This window comes from Petromyzon marinus, chromosome 58 (assembly GCF_048934315.1).
Source record: "Petromyzon marinus isolate PM22_M1 ecotype Great Lakes invasive population chromosome 58, UKy_Petmar_22M1.pri1.0, whole genome shotgun sequence".
Classification (NCBI taxonomy): Eukaryota; Metazoa; Chordata; class Hyperoartia; order Petromyzontiformes; family Petromyzontidae; genus Petromyzon; species Petromyzon marinus.
In genome coordinates this window covers 1982801-2009624 of record NC_133724.1, presented here as the reverse complement: position 1 = coordinate 2009624, position 26824 = coordinate 1982801, and the positions used below count along the sequence as shown (strand labels likewise).

The 26824-nt window shown below is 58.4% G+C and overlaps 1 protein-coding gene across 3 annotated transcripts; it reads right to left on the bottom strand.

Moving 5' to 3' along the window:
- Positions 1-1103: 1103 nt before the first annotated feature.
- Positions 1104-26263, bottom strand: PLA2G6 (phospholipase A2 group VI). 3 transcript variants are annotated; one of them, XM_076052834.1, is made up of 17 exons: positions 26185-26263; positions 22383-22632; positions 18604-18843; positions 17722-17896; positions 17300-17529; positions 15749-15845; positions 12990-13172; positions 10902-11010; positions 9954-10121; positions 9335-9413; positions 8640-8803; positions 8306-8456; positions 7442-7587; positions 6847-6992; positions 5028-5189; positions 4628-4701; positions 1104-2293 (listed from the first exon to the last, which is right to left on the bottom strand). In XM_076052834.1, exons 2-17 carry the CDS (start codon positions 22586-22588, stop codon positions 2137-2139), a joined length of 2487 nt encoding a protein of 828 aa, XP_075908949.1. In that variant the 5' UTR covers positions 22589-22632; positions 26185-26263; the 3' UTR covers positions 1104-2136. The 3 variants fall into 3 exon arrangements, with proteins under 3 accessions (XP_075908949.1, XP_032832094.2, XP_075908950.1); XM_032976203.2 differs by having other exon boundaries at positions 22383-22672; positions 26185-26253; XM_076052835.1 differs by lacking the exon at positions 26185-26263 and adding an exon at positions 23412-24726.
- Between the last annotated feature and the right edge of the window lie 561 nt (positions 26264-26824).

The following is a 26824-nucleotide window of genomic DNA, read 5'->3' as shown; positions in this document are numbered from 1 at the left end:
CCCAACCGGCTCACTCGCCACGTGCCCACTCGCCCACCACCCCCACCCGATCTGCTCCTGTGTGCACTCACCCACCGACTCACCCACCAAAATCTACTCATTTGTGCACTCAATGCCAATGTTGAGCCAACAGCGCCTGTGCCAACCCAGGTGCACTTTGTGGGCACGTGAAGTGTCGAAGGCTCGCTGACGGGAGGTCACGGGACAGACCCAGCAGGTGCCAATGGGTTGGCTGACTGAGATGAGTGCCCAATGCACCAGCTGTACCCCCCACTGTGTCAACTTGCTGCATTATAGCCGCCCGGCGCTCCGCTCGTTGTTGTGAGCGTCGCTCCTCTGCCCTCCGTTGTTGTTGGAGGTCGACTGCCTCCAACTGCCCAGTAGCAGCAGCAGCGTCCTTCACGACACTGCTCATCTGTACAACTCACCCACCTGCCCACCCACTCCTACTCGCAATCATCCACCCACGCGCACAACCATATTCTTCATTTGCTCGCTAACAACCCAGCTGCCAAACTCACCCGCTCACTCGCTCACCGACTCATCTGCAACTAACGCGACCAATCTACAACTCACCCAACTCATCCGCCCACTCGCCCGCTATCCAACACTATACAGTAGATTATCACCGGGCAACACGGAATCAAATAAACTATTATAAGCAACAATTCAATAAACACAACAACAACAACAACACAAGCAAAGACAAAGAACCCCCCCTCCCCACGTAGCCCACACAGGGTCTTGGGGCAAGTGCTGTTTTAGCGAAGTAGCAACACGAAGGGTTGCGTGGTCAGCATCACACCCGGCCGCCTTTGTCTCCCCAGCCCTGATCAAGTTTTTATTTTACACTTTACTTACTTTACTACACACCACGCCAGGTACATAATTAAGGCCGAGGCGATCTACGGGGAGGAGGAGGCCAGGGACCGCCGCTCCAGGCGTCCGCCATCACCGATTTCTGGCCACGACCTGAAACCAAGGGACTCGTGGGAGCGCAGCCGTGACGCCACACAAACACTGCACCCCCTCCCCCCACGGAGAGGGGGCAGTGCCCCCCCCCCTGACCCCCCTCCATCCCCCTCCCTCCCCCGTTGCCCCCCCCCCCCCCCCCGGCGTCCACGGAGCGCGTCAGCTCACCGCGGCTCAGCCGATCGGCCGACCGAGCGACGAGTGGCAAGTGAGCGGAGGGGCTTCCATCAGATTAGGGATCTCCCCATAATGCCACGGTCACCCTCACGGGCTCAGGGCGGGCACCGAGGGCAACTTCATTCACGCCGCCGCACTAGCGGGGGGCTGCGGGCGGGCGGAGGGGGGGGGGTGGCTAGCGCCCGTGGAGGCAGCGGCGAGGGTCGGGGTTGGTGGATCACACACGGATGGGGCCGTGGAACTCCCCACCCTTCTACGCGCGGGTGGGCGTCGAGGAGGGGACGTACCCCCCAGGCGAACGCGGGACGGAAAAGCGCGTGGGCTAATCTCCAGCGCGGGGGATAGAGCGTTGCCCCCTCGCGCAAGGCCGTGGATTTTCCCCGGCGCACGTAACAAATGGAGCTGGCCGCGCACCCACAACACAGGACCGCAGAACTTGGGCAATTCATTGCTGGCAGTGCCGGTTACACGAGCGCCCTTTGCAGGCGCTCGTCTGTTGGAAATGGAGTTGCAGGAGCTCGCGCGCGAGTGACGCGCCAACCCTCCAGACAAAAACCCGGGGGGCTCTTGACGTCTCCCGGGAGGAGGCAGAGATCTCCCGGGAGCGGAGCTGCTGCCTTCTCCTCGAGGAGACAACCCCTGGAGAAACCAAGATGGGTGGCAACCCCCCACCACCACCACCAGCAGCACCACCCGCTGTGCTGGCGGCCCATAGCAGTAGTTGCATGGTCACGTGACGGATGAGGGGGTCTGGTGAGGAGGTGAGGGGTGAGGAGGTGTGAGGAGGGAGGTGAGAGGGGAGGTGAGAGGGTCTGGGGTGAAATTACGAGGCACTAGTTTGGTGGTGGGCGAGGTGAGCGACTAGCTCACGGGGAGTCGGTGGTGGGTGGTGAGGTCACCGGAATTTGGTGGCAGTGGTGAGGAGGTGGGCGAGGAGGAGAATGGCGGTGAGGAGGTCACGGGGCGGCGACGGCGGCGAGGACGGGGTCACGGGGCGTCGGTGTCGGTGGTGAGGAGTCGAGCGAGGCGGGAGAGCTGCGCGCGCTGTGAGTGCAGGTAAACCTGCGTGTCCCACAGCGCGTCCACCAGCACGGCATCACGCACCTCGTCCAGCGCCACGTCCTCGCGCAGCTGGGGGCTCAGCCTGCACGCGCGGCACGCACGCACGCACGCACATATAGCACACTCATACACATAGCACACTCATACACATAGCACACTCATACACACACACACATAGCACACTCATACACGCGCACACACACACACATAGCACACTCATACACGCACACACACACACACATAGCACACTCATACACATAGCACACTCATACACGCACACGCACGCACACATAGCACACTCATACATATAGCACACTCACACACATAGCACACTCATACACGCACACACTCATACACATAGCACACTCACACACATAGCACACTCATACACATAGCACACTCATACACACACACACATAGCACACTCATACACATAGCACACTCACACACATAGCACACTCATACACGCACACACACACACACATAGCACACTCATACACATAGCACACTCATACACGCACACACACACATAGCACACTCATACACGCGCACACACACACACAGCACACTCATACACGCACACACACACACACATAGCACACTCATACACGCACACACACACATAGCACACTCATACACATAGCACACTCATACACGCACACACACACATAGCACACTCATACACATAGCACACTCATACACACACACACACACATAGCACACTCATACACGCGCACACACACACACATAGCACACTCATACACGCACACACACACACACATAGCACACTCATACACGCACACACACACATAGCACACTCATACACATAGCACACTCATACACACACACACACACATAGCACACTCATACACGCACACACACGTAGCACACTCATACACGCGCACACACACACATAGCACACTCATACACATAGCACACTCACACACATAGCACACTCATACACGCGCACACACACACACATAGCACACTCATGCACGCACACACACATAGCACACTCATACACGCGCACACTCACACACATAGTACACTCATACACGCGCACACACACACACATAGCACACTCATACACGCACACGCACACATAGCACACTCATACACGCACACACACATACATAGCACACTCATACACACAGACACACACACATAGCACACTCATACACGCGCACGCACACACACATAGCACACTCATACACGCGCACACTCACACACATAGTACACTCATACACGCGCACACACACACACATAGCACACTCATACACGCACACGCACACACATACATACATAGCACACTCATACACGCACACACATACATAGCACACTCATACACGCAGACACACACACATAGCACACTCATACACGCACACGCACATAGCACACTCATACACGCGCACACATAGCACACTCGTACACGCACACACACACACACACATAGCACACTCGTACACGCGCACACACACACACATAGCACTCATACACGCGCACACACACACACATAGCACTCATACACGCACACACACAGCACTCATACACGCACACACACACATAGCACTCATACACGCACACACACATAGCACACTCATACACACACACACAGCACACTCATACACGCACACACACATAGCACACTCATACACACACACATAGCACACTCATACACGCACACACACATAGCACACTCATACACACACACATAGCACACTCATACACGCACACACACATAGCACTCATACACGCGCATGCATACACACATAGCACACTCATACATGCACACACACACAGCACACTCATACACGCACACACACACATAGCACACTCATACACATAGCACACTCACACACATAGCACACTCACACACATAGCACACTCATACACGCACACACACACACATAGCACACTCATACACACGCACACACACATAGCACACTCACACACAAACGCGGCACACACAGAAAACACAGCACACGCAGTAACATGCAGAGGTGAGCGTGGTGACTGTGGTGAGCGTGGCGACTGCGGTGACTGCGGTGAGCGTGCAGACCGTGGTGAGCGTGGTGACTGTGGTGAGCGTGGTGACCGTGGTGAGCGTGGAGACCGTGGTGAGCGTGGAGACCGTGGTGAGCGTGGAGACCGTGGTGAGCGTGGTGACTGTGGTGAGTGTGGTGACTGCGGTGAGCGTGGAGACCGTGGTGAGCGTGGTGACTGTGGTGAGCGTGGTGACTGTGGTGAGCGTGGTGACCGTGGTGAGCGTGGTGACCGTGGTGAGCGTGGTGACTGTGGTGAGCGTGGTGACTGTGGTGAGCGTGGTGACTGTGGTGAGCGTGGTGACCGTGGTGAGCGTGGTGACTGTGGTGAGCGTGGTGACTGCGGTGAGCGTCGCCTGGGCCAGGAGTCGCACCGGAAGAAGGGAACCTGCAGGGAGTCGCACCAGGCCCGGGCCCGGTCCACAGGGCGCCCCTCCGCGTCCGTGCACTGCACAGGGGACACGCGGCGGGGACACGAGAGGACACGAGGAGTGTGAGAGATTGAGCGAGAGCGAGCGAGCGAACATTTGAGCGTGCGAGCGACCAAGCGAGCGAGCGTGGCGAGCGTGGTGGTAACGCTCTGTCCCGGCCCGACTTGCCGCCTGTGAAAAAGAGCTTTGTAGCTCATCGGATTCAGCCAGTGCGAATAAGCATTCTGACTCCGATTCTGTACGAGCAATTGAGCGAGCGAGCGAGCGGGCGAACGGGCGAGCGGTCGAGCGAACGGGCGAGCGGTCGAGCGAGCGGTCGGGCGGGCGAGCGTGAGCGTCGTACACAGTCCACCATGAGGCGGCCCAGCTCCCGCGCTCCAAACACGCTCTGTGCCAGCTGCCAGGGGTTGGTGGGGCGGAAGACGTCCGCAGAGCTCACGCGCTCCCGCGGGGGCCGCCCCGTGCCCAGCGACAGCACCACGGCCCGCAGGGGGCCCGCGCACCCCTGCGGCACACAAAGACAAAGGTCCCCCGTGTAGGCCTAACAGACTGCTGGGGCAAGTGCTGTTGGCGAGCGAAGGCCGGCACGGAGCACGAGGGGGTGGGTGGCCGGCACCCACGCCCTGCCGACTGTGTCCCCCAGTGGCGACGTTTACTACTACACACACCGCCCTAAGTAGTCGACCTAGGGGAGACCCCAGGGCCGGTTGAGATAATCGCCACCGGTGTTGGCCGTGAGCGGGAATCGAACCCAGGTCGCCAGGTTCGTAGCGCTAACCGCTGCGCTTACCGCTCCCCATGCACACGCACACCAACCACAAAGTTCCCCCGTGTAGCCTTCGCAGACTGCCGGGGGCAAGTGCTGTCAAGCGAGCAGCGGCGGCTGTGTGAAGGCCGGCGGGGCGCGCGAGGTTGGCGGTGCGGTCAGCGCCACGCCTCGGCCGCCTTTGTCTCCCCAGCGGCGACGTTTTAATTAAGACCACGCTAAGCATTCCTTTAAGGTTGAGTCGACCTAACTCGGGGGTTTGTGGCGCAGGGCGCGGACCGCTCAGCGCCACTGCATCCCACGTAGAGACGCGAGGAGGCGGGGAGAGGCATTGAAAGACACGGGGAGACACGGGGCACCAGGGGAGACACAAGGAGACACGGGGAGACACGGGGAGACACAAGCCACCAGGGAAGACACAGAGAGAGACGGGGAGACACGGAGAGACACGGGGAGACACGGGGAAACAGGAAAGACACAGGGAGACACGGGGAGACAAGGGGAGATATGGGGAGACACAGGGCACCAGGGGAGACACAAGGAGACACAGAGAGACACGAGGAGACACAGGCCACCGGGGAAGACACAGAGAGAGACAAGGAGACACGGAGAGACACGGGCAGACACGGGAAAACAGGAGAGACACGGGGAGACATGGGGAGATATGGGGAGACACGGGGAGACACAGGAGATTAAAAACTATTTTATATTTTACCAGGTAAGGCCCACTGAGCTGTAAAGCTCTCTTTCAGAAGTGACCTGGCCACAAATTATAGCTCACGAAAGTGGCTGATCATTGTCGTGTGGAAATTTGTAGCAGTAAAATACTCTAAACGCCAAATATACAGGTGTCAGGATCGGGATCAAACCCACGACCTCCTGCATACCAGGCGAGGGAGTTAACATCTGATAGTCACCGCAGCGAAATGGCAGAGCCAGGTGCCACCTTGATGCGGAGACACGGGACACACGGGGGACACACGGGAGACACACGGGAGACACACGGAGATGTGGGGAGACAGACGGAGACAGACGGAGACAGATGGAGACAGACGGAGACACAGGGGAACACACCGAGACACGGGGAACACACGGAGATGTGGTGAGACAGACGGAGACACGGGGTGGGTGAGACAGACGGAGACACGGGGGGTGGGGGGGACAGACGGAGACACGGGGGGTGTGGGAGACAGACGGAGACACGGGGGGTGGGGGGGACAGACGGAGACACGGGGGGTGTGGGAGACAGACGGAGACACGGGGTGGGGGACAGACGGAGACACGGGGGGTGTGGGTGAGACAGATGGAGACATGGGGTGGGTGGGTGAGACAGATGGAGACATGGGGTGGGTGGGTGAGACAGATGGAGACACGTGGGTGAGACAGGTTGTCCCACGTGCTGCGTGCGGTGCTGCTGCAGCTCTGTGAGAGCGTCCAGCGTGGGGTTGTTGGCCAGGAGGCCCCCGTCCAGGAAGCGCCCCATCTGACGGAAGTAGGTGGGGGCCGCCCCGCTGCTGCGCGCCGCACGCCACACCAGCTGCTCTACTCGGGGGGGGGGGGGGGGGCACGGGGGGGGCACGGGGGGGGCACGGGGGGGGCACGGGGGGGGGCACGGGGGGGAGGAACGCTCAGGGGGAACAAACGCGGGGGGCGTGGAGGAGACAGGGGGGGGGGGGCACACGGTAGGCATGGTGAGGTGTGGTGAGTGACGCGTGGCGAGTGGCGTGCGGTGAGTGGCGGATGGTGAGTGGTGTGTGGTGTGTGGGAGTGGTGAGTGGCGTGCGGTGAGTGGTGTGTGGTGTGTGGTGTGCGGTGAGTGGCGTGCGGTGAGTGGTGAGTGGCGTGCGGTGAGTGGTGTGTGGTGAGTGGCGTGCGGTGAGTGACGCATGGTGAGTGGCGTGCGGTGAGTAGTGTGTGGTGAGTGGCGGGTGGTGAGTGGCAGGCGGTGAGTGGCGGGCGGTGAGTGGCGGGCGGTGAGTGGTGAGTGGTACCGCTGGGTGGGGTGAGAGGCTGGAACGTCTCGCTGGGTGAGTGGCAGGGTGAGGCTGGCGGTGTTGTTGGCGTGGGAGGGGTGTAGTTCCGGAAGAGGTGTAGCTCTGCCGGGTGTCTATCTGCCAGAACAGCCGTCACCAACACCCTGCACACGACAACAAAGACAAAGATCCCCCGTGTAGCCTGAACAGATTGTAGGGGCAAGTGCTGTTAGCGCGTAGCACCTATGAAGGCCGAGGGTGGGTGGCTAGCACCATGCCCGGCCGCCTTTGTATCCCTAAAGGCGATATTTACACACCACAGAATGTACTCATTTGAGGGTGAGTCGACCTAGGGGAGGCCCGGGACCGGTTCAGATAATCGTCACTGGTGCTGGCCGTGAGCGGGAATCGAACCCGGGTCGCCAGGTTCGTAGCGCAGCGTAGCGCTAATCGCTACACCGCCGCTCACCACACATAAACCACACACACACGCAGCACGTGCATACACATGGGTGAGTGATACATGTGTTTGTGGCTTGTATGTGCGTGTGACGCACGAGCGAGTGCGTGTGACGAGTGTGTGTGACGAGTGTGTGTGCGCGACGTGTGTCCGGACGCGTGCGAGTGCGCGTCACGCGACTGTGACGCGTGCGTGTGTGACGTGTGTGACGTGTGACGCGTGCGACGCAAGTGTGTGCGACGCGTGCATGACACGTGCGAGTGTGACGTGCGTGTGACACGTGCGTGCGATGTGTGACGCGCATGTGACGCGCGTGCGTGTGACGCGCGTGTGACACGTGCGTGTGTGACGTGTGACGCGAGCGTGACGCGTCACGCCGTGTGACGCCGTGCGACGCGAGCGAGCGTGCGTCTCGTAGTCACTTGGGGTGCGTGACGTCCGTCATCTTGGTGTGCTCGCCGAGCTCGCGCTTGAGGAAGCTGTCGAGCGGCGCCGAGTCGTAGGGGCGGCCTCCCCGGAACACCTCGTCCTTCATGCGGAAATACAGCGCCCGCAGCTGGCCCAGCGACTTGCCTGGTGCACGGGGATACGCACGGACCCACGGGGAGATACGGGGACACGTGGGGAGTTACGGGGACACGCACGGACACGCGCGCTCTCGCTCGCCCCGTTAGCGTGCGAGCGTGCGTGGCCGTGAGTGCGTGGCCGTGAGCGTGCGAGTGCTCGCGAGCGGATTCCCCGCGCGGGCGGCCGCACCGTGGACGATGCCCAGCGCCAGGATGCCGCCCGTGCTGGTGCCCGCCACCCAGTCGAAGAGCTCCCGCACGGGGCGGCCGCTCTCCCTCTCCAGCGCCAGCAGCATCTGAATGAGGACCAGGCCGCGGATCCCTCCGCCGTCCAGGCTCAGCACGCGCTCACGCCTGCGCGGACACCGCGGGGGACGCGGGGACGTGAGACACGGTGGACGTGAGACACGGGAGACGGGGACATGAGCCACGGGGACACGGGAACATGGGGATGTGAGACACGGGGACGTGAGACACGGGGACGTGAGACACAGGGACGTGAGACACGGGACACGGGGACGTGAGACTCGGGGACACGGGACACGGGGACATGGGACACGGGACACGGGGACATGGGGACGTGAGACTCAGGGACACGGGGACATGGGACACGGGACACGGGGACATGAGACACAGGACTCGGGGACACGGGACACGGAGACATGGGACACGGGACTCGGGGACACGGGGACACGGGGACATGGGGACGTGAGACATGGGGACACGTGGACATGGGGACACGTGGACATGGGGACACAGGAAATGGGACACGGGCACAAGTGGACAGGGGCACACGAAGACACACAGAGACGGAGACACGCGGAGACGCGGTACGAGAGGGGGGGGGGAACGGCAGTGGCCGCGAGCGTTGCCATGGTGACGCACCGCTGCTGAGGGGGCGGCCCGTCCGTCATGTCCAGCATGGGAGCCATCACCGTCGCCATGGCGACCACGTCATCAAAGCCTGCGGGGGGAGGCACGCAGAGTTCCACGTTCGTATCCTTCCCCCGGCTGAGAACTCGGCAGCCCGGGATGGAGAGTCTCGTTTGCGAGAATCACCTGGGTCCTGTACGTGTGTGTGAATGTTCAACTTCTGTCGCACCGCACGCAGCCGAGAGGACAACAAAAATAAGTTCTAAAGAAATTCGTTTCGTCAATCTGGATGATGATGATGATGGTGGTGGTGATTTAAAACTGCACAGCTTCGATGGCTTCCTAATATAGGAAGAGCGTTCCAGACGGCCGCAGAAGCGCTTCATGCGTTTTGCGTTATAACAGCGCGCGCGTTCCACCGTTATAACGGCGTGCGTGTTCGGAAATTATGACGGCGTGTGAGTTCTGCGTTATAACGTGCGTTCCGTGTTATATTGACGCGTGCGTTCCGTGTTAAATTGACGCGTGCGTTCCGCGCTGTGCCTCTGCTGTATTCGGACGCTCCCCCCCCCCTCGGCGAGTGGCGGCCGAGCGACCGGCGGCGCCCTCCGCCGCCGCCGCCTCCTCTCACCCAGGGGCCGCGCTGGTCTCTGCCTGGGCGGGGGAGGCCGGGCCGGGGTCCCGGGCCGGGACGACGCCGAGGAGGGCGATGTGGGGGAGGCGGGGGTCGACCCGGCAGGGAAGCACCGCGCGACCCCTACGCTGTGCAGCATCTCCATGAGCACGGGGCGGTTCCCACCTGACGCGGCGGAAACGGCACGGCGACGTCGGCACGGCGCAGAAAACCCCGCGCGGCGGAGCCGGCGGTGGCCACTAGGCTGCCGAGGCGGGGGGCGAGGGCCGGTGGGTCGCCGCGAGGATGGGTGGGCGTCGAGGAGGAGACGTGGCCTAGCTCGCCGGGAGAAGCCAGTGTGTGGAAAGCGGACTGGCCTCCGCCCGTTGATTCAATCTGCTCGCGGGGGATAGAGCGTTGCCCCCTCGCGCAAGGCGTGGGGTTTTCCCCGGGTGCTCCGGTTTGCTCCCGCGTGGATTGCAAGGACAACTCGCCGCTGCTTGCCGAAAATTTCAGCGTGGCCCTCCTGCTTAAATATGTAAATAATAATTATGAATAATAATAATAATAATAATTGTAATTATATCAAGTTCACGTCGATTTTGTGGAACCAGGTGACGAGTCAAGAGGCCAGGATAGGAGTCTAATTTGCCAAGGGATGGAGTGGTGGAGTGGTAGAGGGAGGGAGGGAGGGAGAGGAGGGAGGGAGTGGGGGAGGAAGGGAGGGGAGAGAGGGGATGGAGTTGGGGAGGGAGGGAGAGGAGTGGCGGGAGAGAGTGGGGGAGGGAGGGAGGGAGTGAGAGGGGGGAGGGAGTTAGGGAGGGAATTAGGGAGGAAAGGAGTGAGGGAGGGAGGGAGTGGGGGAGGGAGTGGGGGAGGGAGGGGAGTGGAGAGAGGGAGTTGGGGAGGGAGGGGTGGAGGAGGGAGGGAGTGTGGAGGGGTACTGGGGGGGGTCCGGGGGGGTACCGGTGCTGTTGCGAGCCAGCAGGAGCCCGGGGGTCTCTCCGTCGTCGTTGGTGGAGTCCATCTGGGCTCCGAACACGATCAGGGGTTTGATCATCTCCAGATGGTCCAGCTACAGCCACGCACAGCGCCGCGAGTGTCACACACACGCGTGTCACACACACACATCTACGTGCGTGGGGAGCGGTAGCGTAACGGTCATCGAACCGCACGGTGCGCGTGTAGTGCGTGGTGTGCATCGTGTAGCGTGTAGCGCGTGTAGCGCGTGTAGCGTGTAGCGTGTAGCGCGTGTAGCGTGTAGCGTGTAGCGCGTGTAGCACTAGTAGCGTGTGTAGCGCGTGTAGCGCGTGCAGCGCGTGTAGCGCGTAGCGTGTAGTGCGTGTAGCGTGTAGCGTGTAGTGCGTGTAGCACTAGTAGCGCGTGTAGCGCGTGTAGCACGTGTAGCGCGTGTAGCGCGTGTAGCGTGTAGCGTGTAGTGCGTGTAGCACTAGTAGCGCGTGTAGCACGTGTAGTGCGTGTAGCGTGTAGTGCGTGTAGCGTGTAGCGTGTAGCACGTGTAGCACGTGTAGCACGTGTAGCACGTGTAGCGTGTAGTGCGTGTAGCGTGTAGCGTGCAGCGTGTAGCACGTGTAGCGCGTGTAGTGCGTGTAGCGTGTAGCGTGTGTAGCGTGTGTAGCGTGTAGCGTGTAGTACGTGTAGTGCGTGTAGTGCGTGTAGTGCGTGTAGCGTGTAGTGCGTGTAGCGTGTAGTGCGTGTAGCGTGTAGTGCGTGTAGCGTGTAGTGCGTGTAGCGCGTGTAGCACTAGTAGCGCGTGTAGTGCGTGTAGCACTAGTAGCGCGTGTAGCGCGTGTAGCACTAGTAGCGCGTGTAGTGCGTGTAGCGTGTAGTGCGTGTAGCGCGTGTAGCACTAGTAGCGCGTGTAGTGCGTGTAGCACTAGTAGCGCGTGTAGCGCGTGTAGCACTAGTAGCGCGTGTAGTGCGTGTAGCGTGTAGTGCGTGTAGCGCGTGTAGCACTAGTAGCGCGTGTAGTGCGTGTAGCACTAGTAGCGCGTGTAGTGTGTGTAGCACTAGTAGCGCGTGTAGTGCGTGTAGCACTAGTAGCGCGTGTAGTGCGTGTAGCACTAGTAGCGCGTGTAGTGCGTGTAGCACTAGTAGCGCGTGTAGTGCGTGTAGCACTAGTAGCGCGTGTAGTGCGTGTAGCACTAGTAGCGCGTGTAGTGCGTGTAGCGCGTGTAGCACTAGTAGCGCGTGTAGTGCGTGTAGTGCGTGTAGCACTAGTAGCGCGTGTAGTGCGTGTAGCACTAGTAGCGCGTGTAGTGCGTGTAGCGCGTGTAGCACTAGTAGCGCGTGTAGTGCGTGTAGTGCGTGTAGCACTAGTAGCGCGTGTAGTGCGTGTAGCACTAGTAGCGCGTGTAGTGCGTGTAGCGCGTGTAGCACTAGTAGCGCGTGTAGTGCGTGTAGTGCGTGTAGCACTAGTAGCGCGTGTAGTGCGTGTAGCACTAGTAGCGCGTGTAGTGCGTGTAGCGCGTGTAGCACTAGTAGCGCGTGTAGTGCGTGTAGTGCGTGTAGCACTAGTAGCGCGTGTAGTGCGTGTAGCACTAGTAGCGCGTGTAGTGCGTGTAGCGCGTGTAGCACTAGTAGCGCGTGTAGTGCGTGTAGTGCGTGTAGCACTAGTAGCGCGTGTAGTGCGTGTAGTGCGTGTAGCACTAGTAGCGCGTGTAGTGCGTGTAGTGCGTGTAGCACTAGTAGCGCGTGTAGTGCGTGTAGTGCGTGTAGTGCGTGTAGTGCGTGTAGCACTAGTAGCGCGTGTAGTGCGTGTAGCACTAGTAGCGCGTGTAGTGCGTGTAGCGCGTGTAGCACTAGTAGCGCGTGTAGTGCGTGTAGTGCGTGTAGCACTAGTAGCGCGTGTAGTGCGTGTAGTGCGTGTAGCACTAGTAGCGCGTGTAGTGCGTGTAGTGCGTGTAGCACTAGTAGCGCGTGTAGTGCGTGTAGTGCGTGTAGTGCGTGTAGCGCGTGTAGTGCGTGTAGCGCGTCCCCGCGAGTCCCCTGCGTGGACCCCACGGCGCTCCCCGGAGACCCCCGCCGCCGTACCCGCATGGCGATGTGCAGCGGCGTGTCCCCGTGAGCGCCGCGAGTCTCCGCCTGCGCTCCCTGCGTGAGCAGCGCCAGCGCCGCCTCGTGGCGCCGCTTGCGCGCCATCGCGTGCAGCGGCGCGTCGCCGCTGCGGCTGCGCCCTTCCAGCGCAGCGCCCCGCGCCGCCAGCAGGCGCACCGCCTGCACAGAGAGTACAGAGAGAGAGTACACACAGAGAGAGAGTACACACAGAGAGAGAGTACACACAGAGAGAGAGTACACACACAGAGAGAGTACACACAGAGAGAGAGAGAGTACACACAGAGAGAGAGAGAGTACACACAGAGAGAGAGTACACACAGAGAGAGAGTACACAGAGAGAGAGAGTACACACACACAGAGAGAGTACACACAGAGAGAGAGTACACAGAGAGAGAGAGTACACACACACAGAGAGAGTACACACAGAGAGAGAGTACACAGAGAGAGAGTACACACAGGGAGAGAGTACACAGAGAGAGAGAGAGAGTACACAGAGAAAGTACACACACAGAGAGAGTACACACAGAGAGAGAGTACACACAGAGAGAGAGTACACACAGAGAGAGTACACACACAGAGAGAGTACACACACAGAGAGAGTACACAGAGAGAGAGAGAGAGTACACACAGAGAGAGAGTACACAGAGAGAGAGAGAGAGTACACAGAGAAAGTACACACACAGAGAGAGTACACACAGAGAGAGTACACAGAGAGAGAGAGAGTACACACAGAGAGAGAGTACACACAGAGAGAGTACACACACAGAGAGAGTACACACAGAGAGAGTACACACAGAGAGAGAGTACACACAGGGAGAGAGTACACAGAGAGAGAGAGAGAGTACACAGAGAAAGTACACACACAGAGAGAGTACACACAGAGAGAGTACACACAGAGAGAGAGTACACACAGAGAGAGAGTACACACAGAGAGAGAGTACACACAGAGATAGAGTACACACAGAGAGAGAGTACACAGAGAGAGAGTACACACAGAGAGAGTACACAGAGAGAGAGAGTACACACAGAGAGAGAGTACACACAGAGAGAGAGTACACAGAGAGAGAGAGTACACAGAGAGAGAGTACACACAGAGAGTACAGAGAGAGTACACAGAGAGAGAGTACACACAGAGAGAGAGTACACACAGAGAGAGAGTACACACAGAGAGAGAGTACACACAGAGAGAGAGTACACACAGAGAGAGAGTACACACAGAGAGAGAGTACACACAGAGAGAGAGTACACACAGAGAGAGTACACACAGAGAGAGAGTACACACAGAGAGAGAGTACACACAGAGAGAGAGTACACACAGAGATAGAGTACACAGAGAGAGAGTACACACAGAGAGAGAGTACACACAGAGAGAGAGTACACACAGAGAGAGAGTACACACAGAGAGAGAGTACACACAGAGAGAGAGTACACACAGAGAGAGAGTACACACAGAGAGAGAGTACACACAGAGAGAGAGTACACACAGAGAGAGAGTACACACAGAGAGAGAGAGTACACAGAGAGAGAGTACACAGAGAGAGAGAGAGTACACAGAGAGAGAGAGAGTACACACAGAGAGAGAGAGTACACACAGAGAGAGAGAGTACACACAGAGAGAGAGAGTACACACAGAGAGAGAGTACACACAGAGAGAGAGTACACACAGAGAGAGAGTACACACAGAGAGAGAGTACACACAGAGAGAGAGTACACACAGAGAGAGTACACACAGAGAGAGAGTACACACAGAAAGAGAGTACACACAGAGAGAGAGTACACACAGAGAGAAAGTACACACAGAGAGAGTACACACAGAGAGAGTACACACAGGGAGAGAGTACACACAGAGAGAGAGTACACACAGAGAGAGTACACACAGAGAGAGAGTAACACAGAGAGAGAGTACACACAGAGAGAGAGTACACAGAGAGAGAGTACACACAGAGAGAGTACACACAGAGAGAGAGTACACAGAGAGAGAGAGTACACACAGAGAGTACACACAGAGAGAGAGTACACACAGAGAGAGAGTACACACAGAGAGAGAGAGTACACACAGAGAGAGAGTACACACAGAGAGAGTACACACAGAGAGAGAGTACACACAGAGAGAGAGTACTCTAGCTCACACTCACACTTGCTCACTTCGCTCACTCTCTCGCTCACACTCACACTCACTCTCTAGCTCACACTCGCTCACACTCGCTCACACTCACTCTCTCGCTCACACTCGCTCACACTCGCTCACATTCACACTCACTCTCTCGCTCACTCTCTCGCTCACTCTCTCGCTCACACTCACCCTCTCGCTCACACTCGCTCACACTCACACTCGCTCACTCTCTCGCTCACACTCACACTCTAGCTCACACTCGCTCACACTCACACTCGCTCACTTGCTCACACTCAAACTTGCTCACTCTAGCTCACACTCGCTCACACTCACCCACTCTCTCGCTCACACTCACACTCGCTCACACACTCTCTAGCTCACACTCACACTCGCTCACACACTCTCTAGCTCACACTCACACTCGCTCACACACTCTCTAGCTCACACTCGCTCACACTCACACTCGCTCACTCTCTCGCTCACACTCACTCTCTAGCTCACGCTCGCTCACACTCACAGTCGCTCACACTCGCTCACACTCACACTCGCTCACACTCACACTCGCTGACACGTGCTCACTCTGTAGCTCACTCTCTTGCTCACACTCGCTCACACTCCCAACCTGTGCGCTGCGGGCCCAGTGCATGGGCGAGCCTCCGTGTTTGGCGTCGCGTGCGTCCAGCTGCTCCGTGCGCAGATCCAGCAGCAGCTGCACACAGCTGCACGAGCACACACACACGCACACACGCACACACACACGCACACACGCACACACACACACGCACACACGCACACACACACACGCACACACACACACACACGCACACACGCACACACGCACAAAGAAAAAGATCCCCCGTATAGCCTTAACAGACTGTAGGGGCAAGTGCTGTTAGCGAGCACCTATAAAGGCCGGAACGGTACACGAGGGGGTGGGTGACCAGCACCACGCCCGACCGCCTTTGTCTCCCTAGTGACGATGTTTACACACCGCACCAGGTACTCATTTGAGGCTGAGTCTACCTAGGGGAGGCCAGGGACCGGTTCAGATAATCGTCACTGGTGTTGGCCGTGAGCGGGAATCGAACCCGGGTCGCCAGGTTCATAGCGCAGCGCGCTAACCGCTACACTACCGCTGTGTGTGTGTGCACGCACACACACACACACCCACACACACACGCACACACACACGCACGCACACGCACCCACACACGCACCCACACACACACACGCACACACACACGCACCCACACACACACACCCACGCACACACACACACACACGCACACACACACACCCACACACCCACACACACCCACACACGCACCAATACCAACACAACCGCCATTCGCCGCGAAGCGACGGTGACGTCGCCACGGCGCTTGTGCCAGGCTAGGTGCACTTTGAGGCTGCCACGTGAAGTGTCGAAGGCTCGCTGACAGGAGGAGGTCACGGGACAGACCCAGCAGGTGCCATGGGTTGGCTGACTGAGATGACCACTGGTAGATGCACCACCAGCTGTACCCCCTTACTGTGCCAGGCTAGGTGCAGGAGGTCACGGGACAGACCCAGCAGGTGCCATGGGTTGGCTGACTGAGATGACCGCTGGTAGATGCACCACCAGCTGTACCCCCGCTACTGTGCCAACTCGTACACAAAAACTGTCCCGTAACACACGCACACGTAGAAGCGTGTACACACACACGCACATACACGCACGCGCGCATACACACCTACGTGTACACACATGCGCTGAATTATATACGTGTGTGTAAGGTGTGTGTAAGGTGTGTGGGCGTTTAGCTGTGGGTCTCTCTGTGGGGAGCGGTGGTGTAGCGGTTAGCGCTACGCTGCACCACGAACCCGGCTGCGAACCCGAGTTCGATTCCTGCTCACGGCCAACACCGGTGACCGGTCCTGGGCCTCCCCTAGGTCGACTCAGCCTCAGATGAGTACCCGGTGCGGCGTGTAAACATCGCCACTTAGGGAGACAAAGGCGGCCGGGCACGGTGCTGGCCACCCACCCCCTCGTGCGCCGTGCCGGCCGTCGTAGGCGCTGCTGCCCGCTAACAGCCCCGACAGTCCGCGGTGTACAACGCGCCCGTGTGTGTGTGTGTGTGTGCGTGTGTGTGTGTGTGTCACGTGTCACGTGTAACGTGGGGAGTCACGGCACCCGATTTGGTCGTGCCGCAGGGCGGTGTGCACCGCGTGTTCCCCCGCGGGCCCCCCCGCGCCGGGCCCCCCCGCGCCGGGCCCCCCCGCGCCGGGCCCCCCCGTGCCGGCCCCGGCGAGGAGGAGGACTCGGGCGGCGTCCTCGCGGCCCAGCCGGCAGGCCTCCTGCAGCGCCGTCTCGCCGGCGCCGCTGGGCCCGTCCAGCGTGCCGTGCGCCGCCTCGCACAGACACTGAGCCACGCGGCGAGACAACAAAAGGTGCCGCCCCCCCCCCCCCCCGGCATAACCCACGCTGTTAGCGAGCGGCGGTCGGGTCGACACTGCCCGGCGCGCGTGTGCGCGTGTGTGTGTGTGCGCGTGCGCGTGTGCGTGTGTGTGTGCGGTGCGTTGTGCCGCAGCGCGGCGCAGCGCGGCGCGTCGCACCTGCAGGAGGGCGGGGTCGGTGCGGCGTGCGGCGAGGTGCAGCGCCGTGTCCCCGCGCGCGTCCCGCGTGTCGACACGCGCTCCGCACGCCAGCAGCTCGGAGGCGCAGGCCAGCTCCCCGGCGCTCACCGCCACCACGAGCGGCGTCGCTCCGCCGGCGCCGCTCTCCACGTCCCTGCGCGGGCGAGCCGGGGGGGAGACGGCGATGGGCGACGAAGCAAAACTTGTTGCCGTCGAACACTCCGCCGCCCAGCAACAAGACGGCCGCTTTTCATTTGAACGCGCGCGAGGGCCCGCTGAGCTCTTTGGCTGCTTTTTTCCCGGAAGCGACCGCCGTCGTGAAACGAGAGCTCGAGGAAGCGGCCTATCGCGTGGGGAAAAATCCACGCGAGAGAGACGCAGACTCCAAATATACAGCAGCAGCAGCAGCAGGCGCCAGGGTCGGGATGGAACCCGCGACCTCCTGCACACCAGGCGAGGTAGTTAACATCTCCTAGCCACCGTGATGATGATGAGAGAGAGAGACACGCAGACTCCAAATATACAGCAGCAGCAGCAGGGTCGGGATCGAACCCACGACCTCCTGCACACCACGCGAGGTAGTTAACATCTCCTAGCCACCGTGATGATGATGAGAGAGACACTCAGACTCCAAACATACAGCAGCAGCAGGCGCCAGGGTCGGGATGGAACCCACGAACCTCCTGCGTACCAGGCGAGGCGGTTAACATCTCTCAGCCACCGTGACGACGCGGAACCGGAACCTATCGTCCAGGACGCGGCCTGGCGATCGGGGCGATGTAACACGGCAACGGAGGGGGAACGTTGGGGTCGGCGGCGGTACCGGCGTCCCGACCAACGGCTCCCCGCGGCCGCCACTACCTGAGGACGGCGTTGTGCCGGAAGGCGTGGACGAGGCCGGCGTGCGCCGCCAGGTGGGCCGGCGTCCACTCGGGGTGCTCGCGCAGGGCGTCCAGCACGCGCTGCGCCGAGGCGGCCGGCCCCGCGCCGGCGCCGCCCGGCCACACCGCGCCGCCGGTGCCGCTCACCAGCGGCAGGACGCGCTCGGCGAGCAGCGCGAACAGGCGGCGTGCCTCGGGCTCGCCGGACACGCGGAACAGCCTGGGGGGAGACGGCGGTGGGCGGTGACGCGGCGGTGGCGGTGGCACGGTGAGCGCACGCGGTTGTGTGGTGTACACGGTGGTGTGTGCGCGTGTGCGTGTGTGCGCGTGTGCGTGTGTGCGCGTGTGCGTGTGTGCGCGTGTGCGTGTGTGCTGCCACTCCTCTGTCGGGAGCTGGACCGGTACCGCCTGGATCTATGTGGCATTCAGGAGGTCCGGTGGACCGGCTCTGGCTCCTGCCACCATGAGGGGTGGACAGTCCTCTACTCGGGGCAGCAGACTGCCAAACAACAGGGTGTGGCTCTTCTTTTGAACAAAAGAATGAAGGGGGCGTGGGAGCGTGGAGGTGAGGTGTGGGAAGCTGTAAGCCCCAGGCTACTTTGGGCTCGCCTTCCCATCAACCGGAGGCGAGGAATGGTGGTCGTGGTTACTTATGCCCCCAGCGAAGATGAACATCCGTGGAGGGATGCAGGCAAAGCCGATGAGTCAGATGCCTTCTATGACCTCCTGTCACAGGTGCTGGCTAAAGTGGCCCCTCGGGATAGAGTCATTATGTTGGGTGACTTCAATGCCCGAGTTGGTCATGATACTGGCACCTGGTCTGGAGTGATTGGAGGGCATGGGCCAGATCAGCTCAATAACAACGGTAGGAGGCTGCTAGATTTTTGTGCAGCCCATGGGCTTGTAATTACCAACATGCTGTTCCGGCATCGGCGCATCCACACAACATCATGGATGCATGCCGGGTCCAAGCAAGAACGTCTGCTGGACTACATAGTGACGGACCAGCGGATGCGAGCCCATGTCCTTGACACGAGGACCTACCGTGGAGTTGATCTGCCCTCTGACCATCGACTAGTCATCTGTAAGATGCGCCTGCCATTCTTCCACTCCGGTGGTGGGTGTACACCCTGGACCTCATTCCAACCTAAAGTGGCCTGGTCTCAGTTATCTGATGAAAGTTGCAAGCGAGAATTTCATCATCGCTTGCGGCTGGGATTGGCATCGTCCCCAACTCCTCCTGATGTCGAGGGTAAATGGGCGAGGTTGAGGACTGTGACTCATGCAGCTGCAATGGCTGCTTTGGGTACGCGGTCCAGACCTCCCCAGAGACCCTGGCTACAGAGGAGGTGTTCAGGATGGTTGAGAAAAAGCGACAGGTCCACTGTCATCGGCTACAGAATCCCACGTCAGAGAATGAGGAGGCTTACTGCAGCCTTCACTCGGAGGTTCGGAGAGCCGTGAGGCGCTGCAAGGATGGGTGGTGGTCGCGGGTTGCTGAGGAGATGCAGTCTGCCTCAGTGGCCCGTGATCGCAAATCTCTATTTAACTCCATCAAAAAAGTAATCTGCAGCGCCACACCTATTACCATCATTAGAGGAAAAAACGGTGACCCAATCTCCGACCCCCAGGAACAGGTTTGCAGATTTGCTGAGCACTTCTGTGAGGTCCTGGGGGAGGGAAAATCCCTCAGCCAGGAAAACATCGTGGCACAAAGTGAGGATGACCCTGCTGAGGCTGTGGTGCTTCAAATATTGGAAGAGGTCACCCCCTGTGAGTGGCTGGCTGAGGTCCCATCTGTTGAGGAAATACTGAAGGCGATCCAGAGTCTGAGACCAGGAAAGGCAGCAGGCAGAGATGATCTCCCAAGCGAAATGCTGAGGGAGGGTGGCGTTTGTGCACAGACTGCCCTATATGACATCATAACAACAGTCTGGACCACTGGACGGGTTCCGCAGGATTGGAAGGATGCCCTGGTGGTCCCCCTTTTTAAGAAGGGGGACCGCACAGACTGTAACAACTACAGGGGCATCTCACTCCTCAGTGTGCCGGGAAAGGTCCTGGCAAGGATTATTCAGCATCGCCTTACCAGGCACGCTGAGGAGAGGCTTGCGGAGCCCCAATGCGGTTTCAGGAAAGGGCGGTCCTGCACAGATGCCATATTTTCTGTCCGTCTGCTACAGCAGAGGTGTAGGGAATTCCAACAAGACCTACATCTCTGCTTTATTGACCTGGTCAAGGCCTATGATACCATCAGTAGGCCTGAGCTCTGGGTTGTTCTTCGTGCTTTTGGAGTACCTGACCCTCTGCTCACGATCATTAAGGACCTTCATAATGGTGAGCGGGCCCGGGTAAAACTACGTGGCCGGGAGTCAGAGCCATTCCCTGTACACCTTGGGGTGCGACAGGGATGTCCTCTGGCTCCCACATTATTTAACATCTATTCTGACCACGTAGTTCGTGAAGCCTTCAATAGCTGTACCGGGGGAATCTCCATATGGTACAGATATAATGGGAGGCTGATCGATGCCCGGGTGCGGTCAAGGGATGGCTCCCTATTGCTCAACCACGTTATGTATGCTGATGATTTGGTAATAGCTGCTCATTCAGAGGAGGAGTTGGAGACGCTGCTGCTGAGACTGGAGCGTGCCACTAAGAGGTGGGGCCTTACCATTAGACCTACCAAAACTAAGCACCTGCCTGGGTATTTTGTACCATCGGACACTCCACCCCCATAACTCCCAATCGGTGATGGGGCAGTTGTGGAGAGAGTGGAGAGTTTCCCATACCTGGGCAGTGTGCTTATGACTGGCTCCAGTTTAACAACAGAGGTCTCACTCCGAATCAGTCAAGCGGCAATATCTTTTCATCGGTTGCGTAACGCTGTGTGGAAGCTACCTGGTCTGTCGCTCCGCACTAAGCTTCAGGTCTTCTCGGCCACGGTCATTCCCTCCCTTCTCTACGCTTGCGAAACGTGGACCCCCCTAATGGAACATCTTCGCCGGTTAGGAACATTTAGGCAGGCCTGCCTACGATCCATCCTGGGTTTAACCAGACTGGATTGTGTGAGGAGCTCACAAATCCTTGAAAGATCTGGGCAAGGTCCCATCGGTGAGCTCCTCCGGCGGGGAAGGCTGCGATGGCTGGGTCATGTAGCCCGCATGCCCAGCAACCGCATGCCGAAACAGCTTTTGTTCGGCCGGATTGAGGGGGCTAAGCGGGCGTGGCACGGGCTAAAGAAGAGATGGAGTGATGTGGTACAGGAGGACGTGGAGCTGAGTGGACTTGCCGATGACTGGTACCAGCGGTGTCAAGATCGGCCTCTGTGGAGGAGGCTTGTGAAGGACGCTACTGGGCAGTTGGAGGCAGTCGCCCTCCAACAACAACGGAGGGCGGAGGAGCGACGCTCACAACAACGAGCGGAGTGCCGGGTGGCTAAAGCACAGCAGGTTGCCACAGTAGGGGGCACAGGTGGTGCATCAGCCAGTCATCTCAGTCAGTCGACCCGTGGCACCTGGGTCTGCCCCGTGACCTCCTGCCAGCGGGCGTTCGACACTTCACGTGGCCTCAGGGTGCACATAGCCTGGCACAAGCGTCGTGGTGACGTCACCGCCACTTAGTGGCGAATGGCGGTTGTTGTTGTTGTTGTGTGTGCGTCTGCGCGTGTGTGGTGTACACGGTGGCGTGTGTGCGTGTGCGCGTGTGTGGTGTACACGGTGGCATGTGTGCGTGTGTGTGCGTGTGTGCGTGTGCGAGCACCTGAGTGCCACCGTGGCCCCAGGCCCCGGCTGCAGGAGGCCGTCCCAGGAGCCGCCGAGCCGCAGCAGCGTCAGACTCCCCTCCTGGGCCACGGCCTCCAGGCCCCGGTAGTCGCCCAGGGACACCTCCCGTGCCTGCAGGGGGCCCGCGAGGCCCGGCGCCACGGCCGACAGGGCCCCCCTCACCAGGCGGCCCAGGATATCCATGGCTGCCGCCGCCCCCTTTCACGGCCAGGGGTCAGGGGAAGCGCCTGCAAGGGGGTGGCGGGAGACGCTTTAGGCTGAGTCGACCTAGAGAGGGCACACGATGTCACAGTAATCAAGTAGAGGCAGTATGGTAGTTTTGATCAATTCCAAACGGAACATAGGGGGGAAGCAGTGCTTGTGTCGATACAGAAAACCAATTTTTTTGTCTTTTTACCAATATAATCAATGTGATCTTCAAAATTCAGTTTTGAATCCAGGATGACCCCAAGATACTTATAGATCTTGACTCGCTCTACTTGATGATTTAATGAATGTAATTGGGGAAAAATAACTTCCTGCTTTAGTCCTGGTGAGAAGCATAGCACACCTTGGTTTTGGAGGTATTCAGGACTAGTTTAAGAGCAACTAGCTGATGTTGTAGTTTGTTGAAATCACCCTGTAGCTAAGCAATCACGCCAGCAGTAAAAAAAAAAGATTTACCCTGGCATGATCCAGGTCAGTGCCCAAGTCATTGACATAAAGAGAGAACAAGAGGGGGTCGAGGATGGAACCCTGTGGAACACCTTTTGTTATCTCAACACTGTTTGACCTCCAACCATCTGTGAATACAGTTTGGGTGCGAGAAAAACTATTTCACCTTTCGGGAGGCCCCCAAAAAGCTATCTCAGTGCAGATGCAGCTTCACCATCCTTCCCACTAGGCGGTCTATAGCAGCACACTACCAATATCTGTTGATTATTTGGGAGAGTTATTCTGAGAGCCAGACCTTCAAAGCAACATTTTTTAAACAAGGAGTGAGCTGGTGAATATGCAATAGTATTACCAACAGAGATGGCAATTCCACCTCCTTTAGATCCTCGGTCAAGCCGAAAAAGGTTGTAGTTGTCAATCGTAATCTGCAAGTCATTGACGGCAGGAGTGAGAAATGTTTCTGTTTGGCAAAAAAATCTCCGGGTCAAGATTTGCCACTTCTAGTTTTACTTGACTTAATTTAATCACAAGCCCTCTGATGTTGACATGTAGAACACCAACACCTTTTCTGCCAGAAAAATCTACAGAATTATACGAGTTCTTTACATTTGGGCCAGGATGAAGCTCAATACCACCCAGAAATAAGAAAAGTAGAATTAATAGTTTGCACAAGTATTTTCTGTGAAAGGATGAAGAGCGGCGAACCTTGGACGAATAGCAGCAGCTCGCAGATGGTGTTATTTTTAAGAGCAGAATGAAGTTTGGAAGGAGTGCTGGTGAAGTTATGGGACAAAGATAGGGTTTAAAAGGATACAATGATGGCGTGTAGAAGTGTCTATAAGCTGTTTCATTTGCAGGTGTAGTGACAAATCGAACAAGTATGGACGCAAAGTAACGAGGGTAGCCGTTTGTAGAGTTGAGTGTGGCACTAGATATGGCCGGGAGGAACAGCAGTAGGATACACAGCAGGAGAATTGACATCTTTAAAATATCCGGGGTACACACAGATTAACACACAAGTGGAAAAGAAAAATATATATATCATCGTCACCATCACCACCATCAGCGGCCACGGTCTTATCCACTGCGGACTAATGGTTGTCCAACGCTCACAGGCAATTATTAAGCCGCTGCCGCTTTCAGTTGGAATGCTGGCAAATGAACGGAACCGACGTTTCGGCACGCCCACAGACGCACAAACCGCACGGCGGTCTTGAGTCACCGCATGGTAACGATCGATTTGCCCTCGGTGACTCGGTTAACTTAAAAAATAATACTTTTTTATTTTTTTACCAGGTAAGGCCCCCCCCCACTGAGAAACGTCGCTCTTTTTTCGTGAGCGACCTGGCTACCTCCAAACGTGCGGAAATTCACAGCAGCCGCCAAATACTCTGCACGCGTGGTGATGTCGACTCTAATTGTGGAGGGATAAACCAGTGGACCCGAAGCTAAATCCACACAACCACGGGGAGAGGGAGAGAGAGAGAGACGCAAACTCCAAATATACAGCAGCAGGCGTCAGGGTCAGGATCGAACCCACGACCTCCTGGTATAAGCCGGTTAGAGGCAACATAAACCGGTTAAAGGCAACATAAACCGGTTATAGGCAACATAAACCGGTTAAAGGCAATATAAACCGGTTATAGTCAATATAAGCCGGTTATAGCCAACATAAGCCGGTTATATGCAACATAAACCGGTTATAGTCAACATAAACAGGTTATAGGCAGCATAAACCGGTTATAGTCAACATAAACCGGTTATAGGCAACATAAACCAGTTAAAGGCAACATAAACCCGTCATAGGCCACATAAGCCGGTTATAGGCAACATAAACCCGTTATAGGCAACATAAGCCGGTTATAGTCAACATAAGCCGGTCATATGCAACATAAACCGGTTATAGGCAACATAAACCGTATATAAGCAACAGAAGCCGGTTATAGGCAACATAAACCCGCCATAGGCAACATAAGCCGGTTATAGGCAACATACACCGGTTATAGGTAACATAAACCGTATATAAGCAACAGAAGCCGGTTATAGGCAACATAAGCCGGTTATAGGCAACATAAACCCGTTATAGGCAACATAAGCCGGTTATAGGCAACATAAGCCGGTTATAGGCAACATAAACCCGTTATAGGCAACATAAGCCGGTTATACACAACAAAATCCACCCCACGCAATGTCAACAACCCCCCTGGGGGCACGGCTGACATCAGTGGCGAGGGAGACACACGGAGACAGACACACGGAGCTACCAATATCACCACGCTGCATAACAGGTGCTATAGGCTTCGTCAGGTTGGTGGGGGGCAGCCCCCCACCACCCCCCCAGTACCCGCGTGATCATTAACACTGTACCGTAATTATTGCACTGTACTATGCCCCCCAATCTTTAAAGTTTACCCCCACAGCTTTTAACAACAATAATTTGTAATGATCGACTGACCACAGTGGTGAAGTATGGTCAAGCAGCTCCCCCCCCTTAACCGCACCCCCCACGGCTCCCACGACTCATCCAGCAGTGGATCGAGCACAGAGACCCCCCCCCCCACGTCTCATCCAGCAGTGGATCAAGCACAGAGACCCCCCCCCACGTCTCATCCAGCAGTGGATCGAGCATAGAGACCCCCCCACGTCTCATCCAGCAGTGGATCGAGCACAGAGACCCCCCCCCCACGTCTCATCCAGCAGTGGATCGAGCACAGAGACCCCCCCCCCCACGTCTCATCCAGCAGTGGATCGAGCACAGAGACCCCCCCCCCCCCCACGTCTCATCCAGCAGTGGATCGAGCGTAGAGACCCCCCCCACGTCTCATCCAGCAGTGGATCGAGCACAGAGACCCCCCCCCCACGTCTCATCCAGCAGTGGATCGAGCGTAGAGACCCCCCCCCACGTCTCATCCAGCAGTGGATCGAGCACAGAGACCCCCCCCCACGTCTCATCCAGCAGTGGATCGAGCGTAGAGACCCCCCCCCACGTCTCATCCAGCAGTGGATCGAGCGTAGAGACCCCCCCCACGTCTCATCCAGCAGTGGATCGAGCACAGAGACCCCCCCCACGTCTCATCCAGCAGTGGATCGAGCGTCCCCCCTCCCCACGCGGTTCTCGACCTCACCTTCACCAAAAAAACAGCTGATCGCGATTCCCCCTCGTCGATTCAACTCCGCAAGTTCGTCGATTCCCACAGAGGAGTTGCCGCTCGCTCGCCGTCGTGCGAATCGATAAACCGATTTACGCCGCGTATCGATTCCCCGCCTCCCTCCCCCGCGCGCGCGCGCGTCGAACCCGCCTTCGTCGCCGCGCGACCGGTCGATTCGCGAATCGCGAGGCGCAGCCGATTCTATAATCGAGGAAGTCGACCCCCCCACCCCCTGTTGGTTGATCGCGCACGTGGGCTTGGAGGCTGGGGGGCGAAGTTCGCAGCCGGGGTTCGACTGCCCACACCCCCCCCCCCGTATCCAGGGGCTGCTCTTCAGGGGTACCCGGAGGGGGTCCTCAGGGGTCCCTTGGCGGGGGGAGGGTTGGGGGTTGGGAGCGAGGAGGACAGTCGACAGGGGGGTCCGCGGTGATCGTCTCAGAGTAAGCGCGACCACTCCCCCCCCATCCCCCCAGAGAGGGCGAAGGGGGTCCAGGGTGGGATAGGGGGTGCGTGGTGGGAAGAGGGGTTCCTATAGGGATGGTGGAGAGGGGGTGTATAGGGGTGGGGGTGTATAGGGGTGGGGGAGCTGGATAGGGGGACCAGGGGTCTTAAAGGG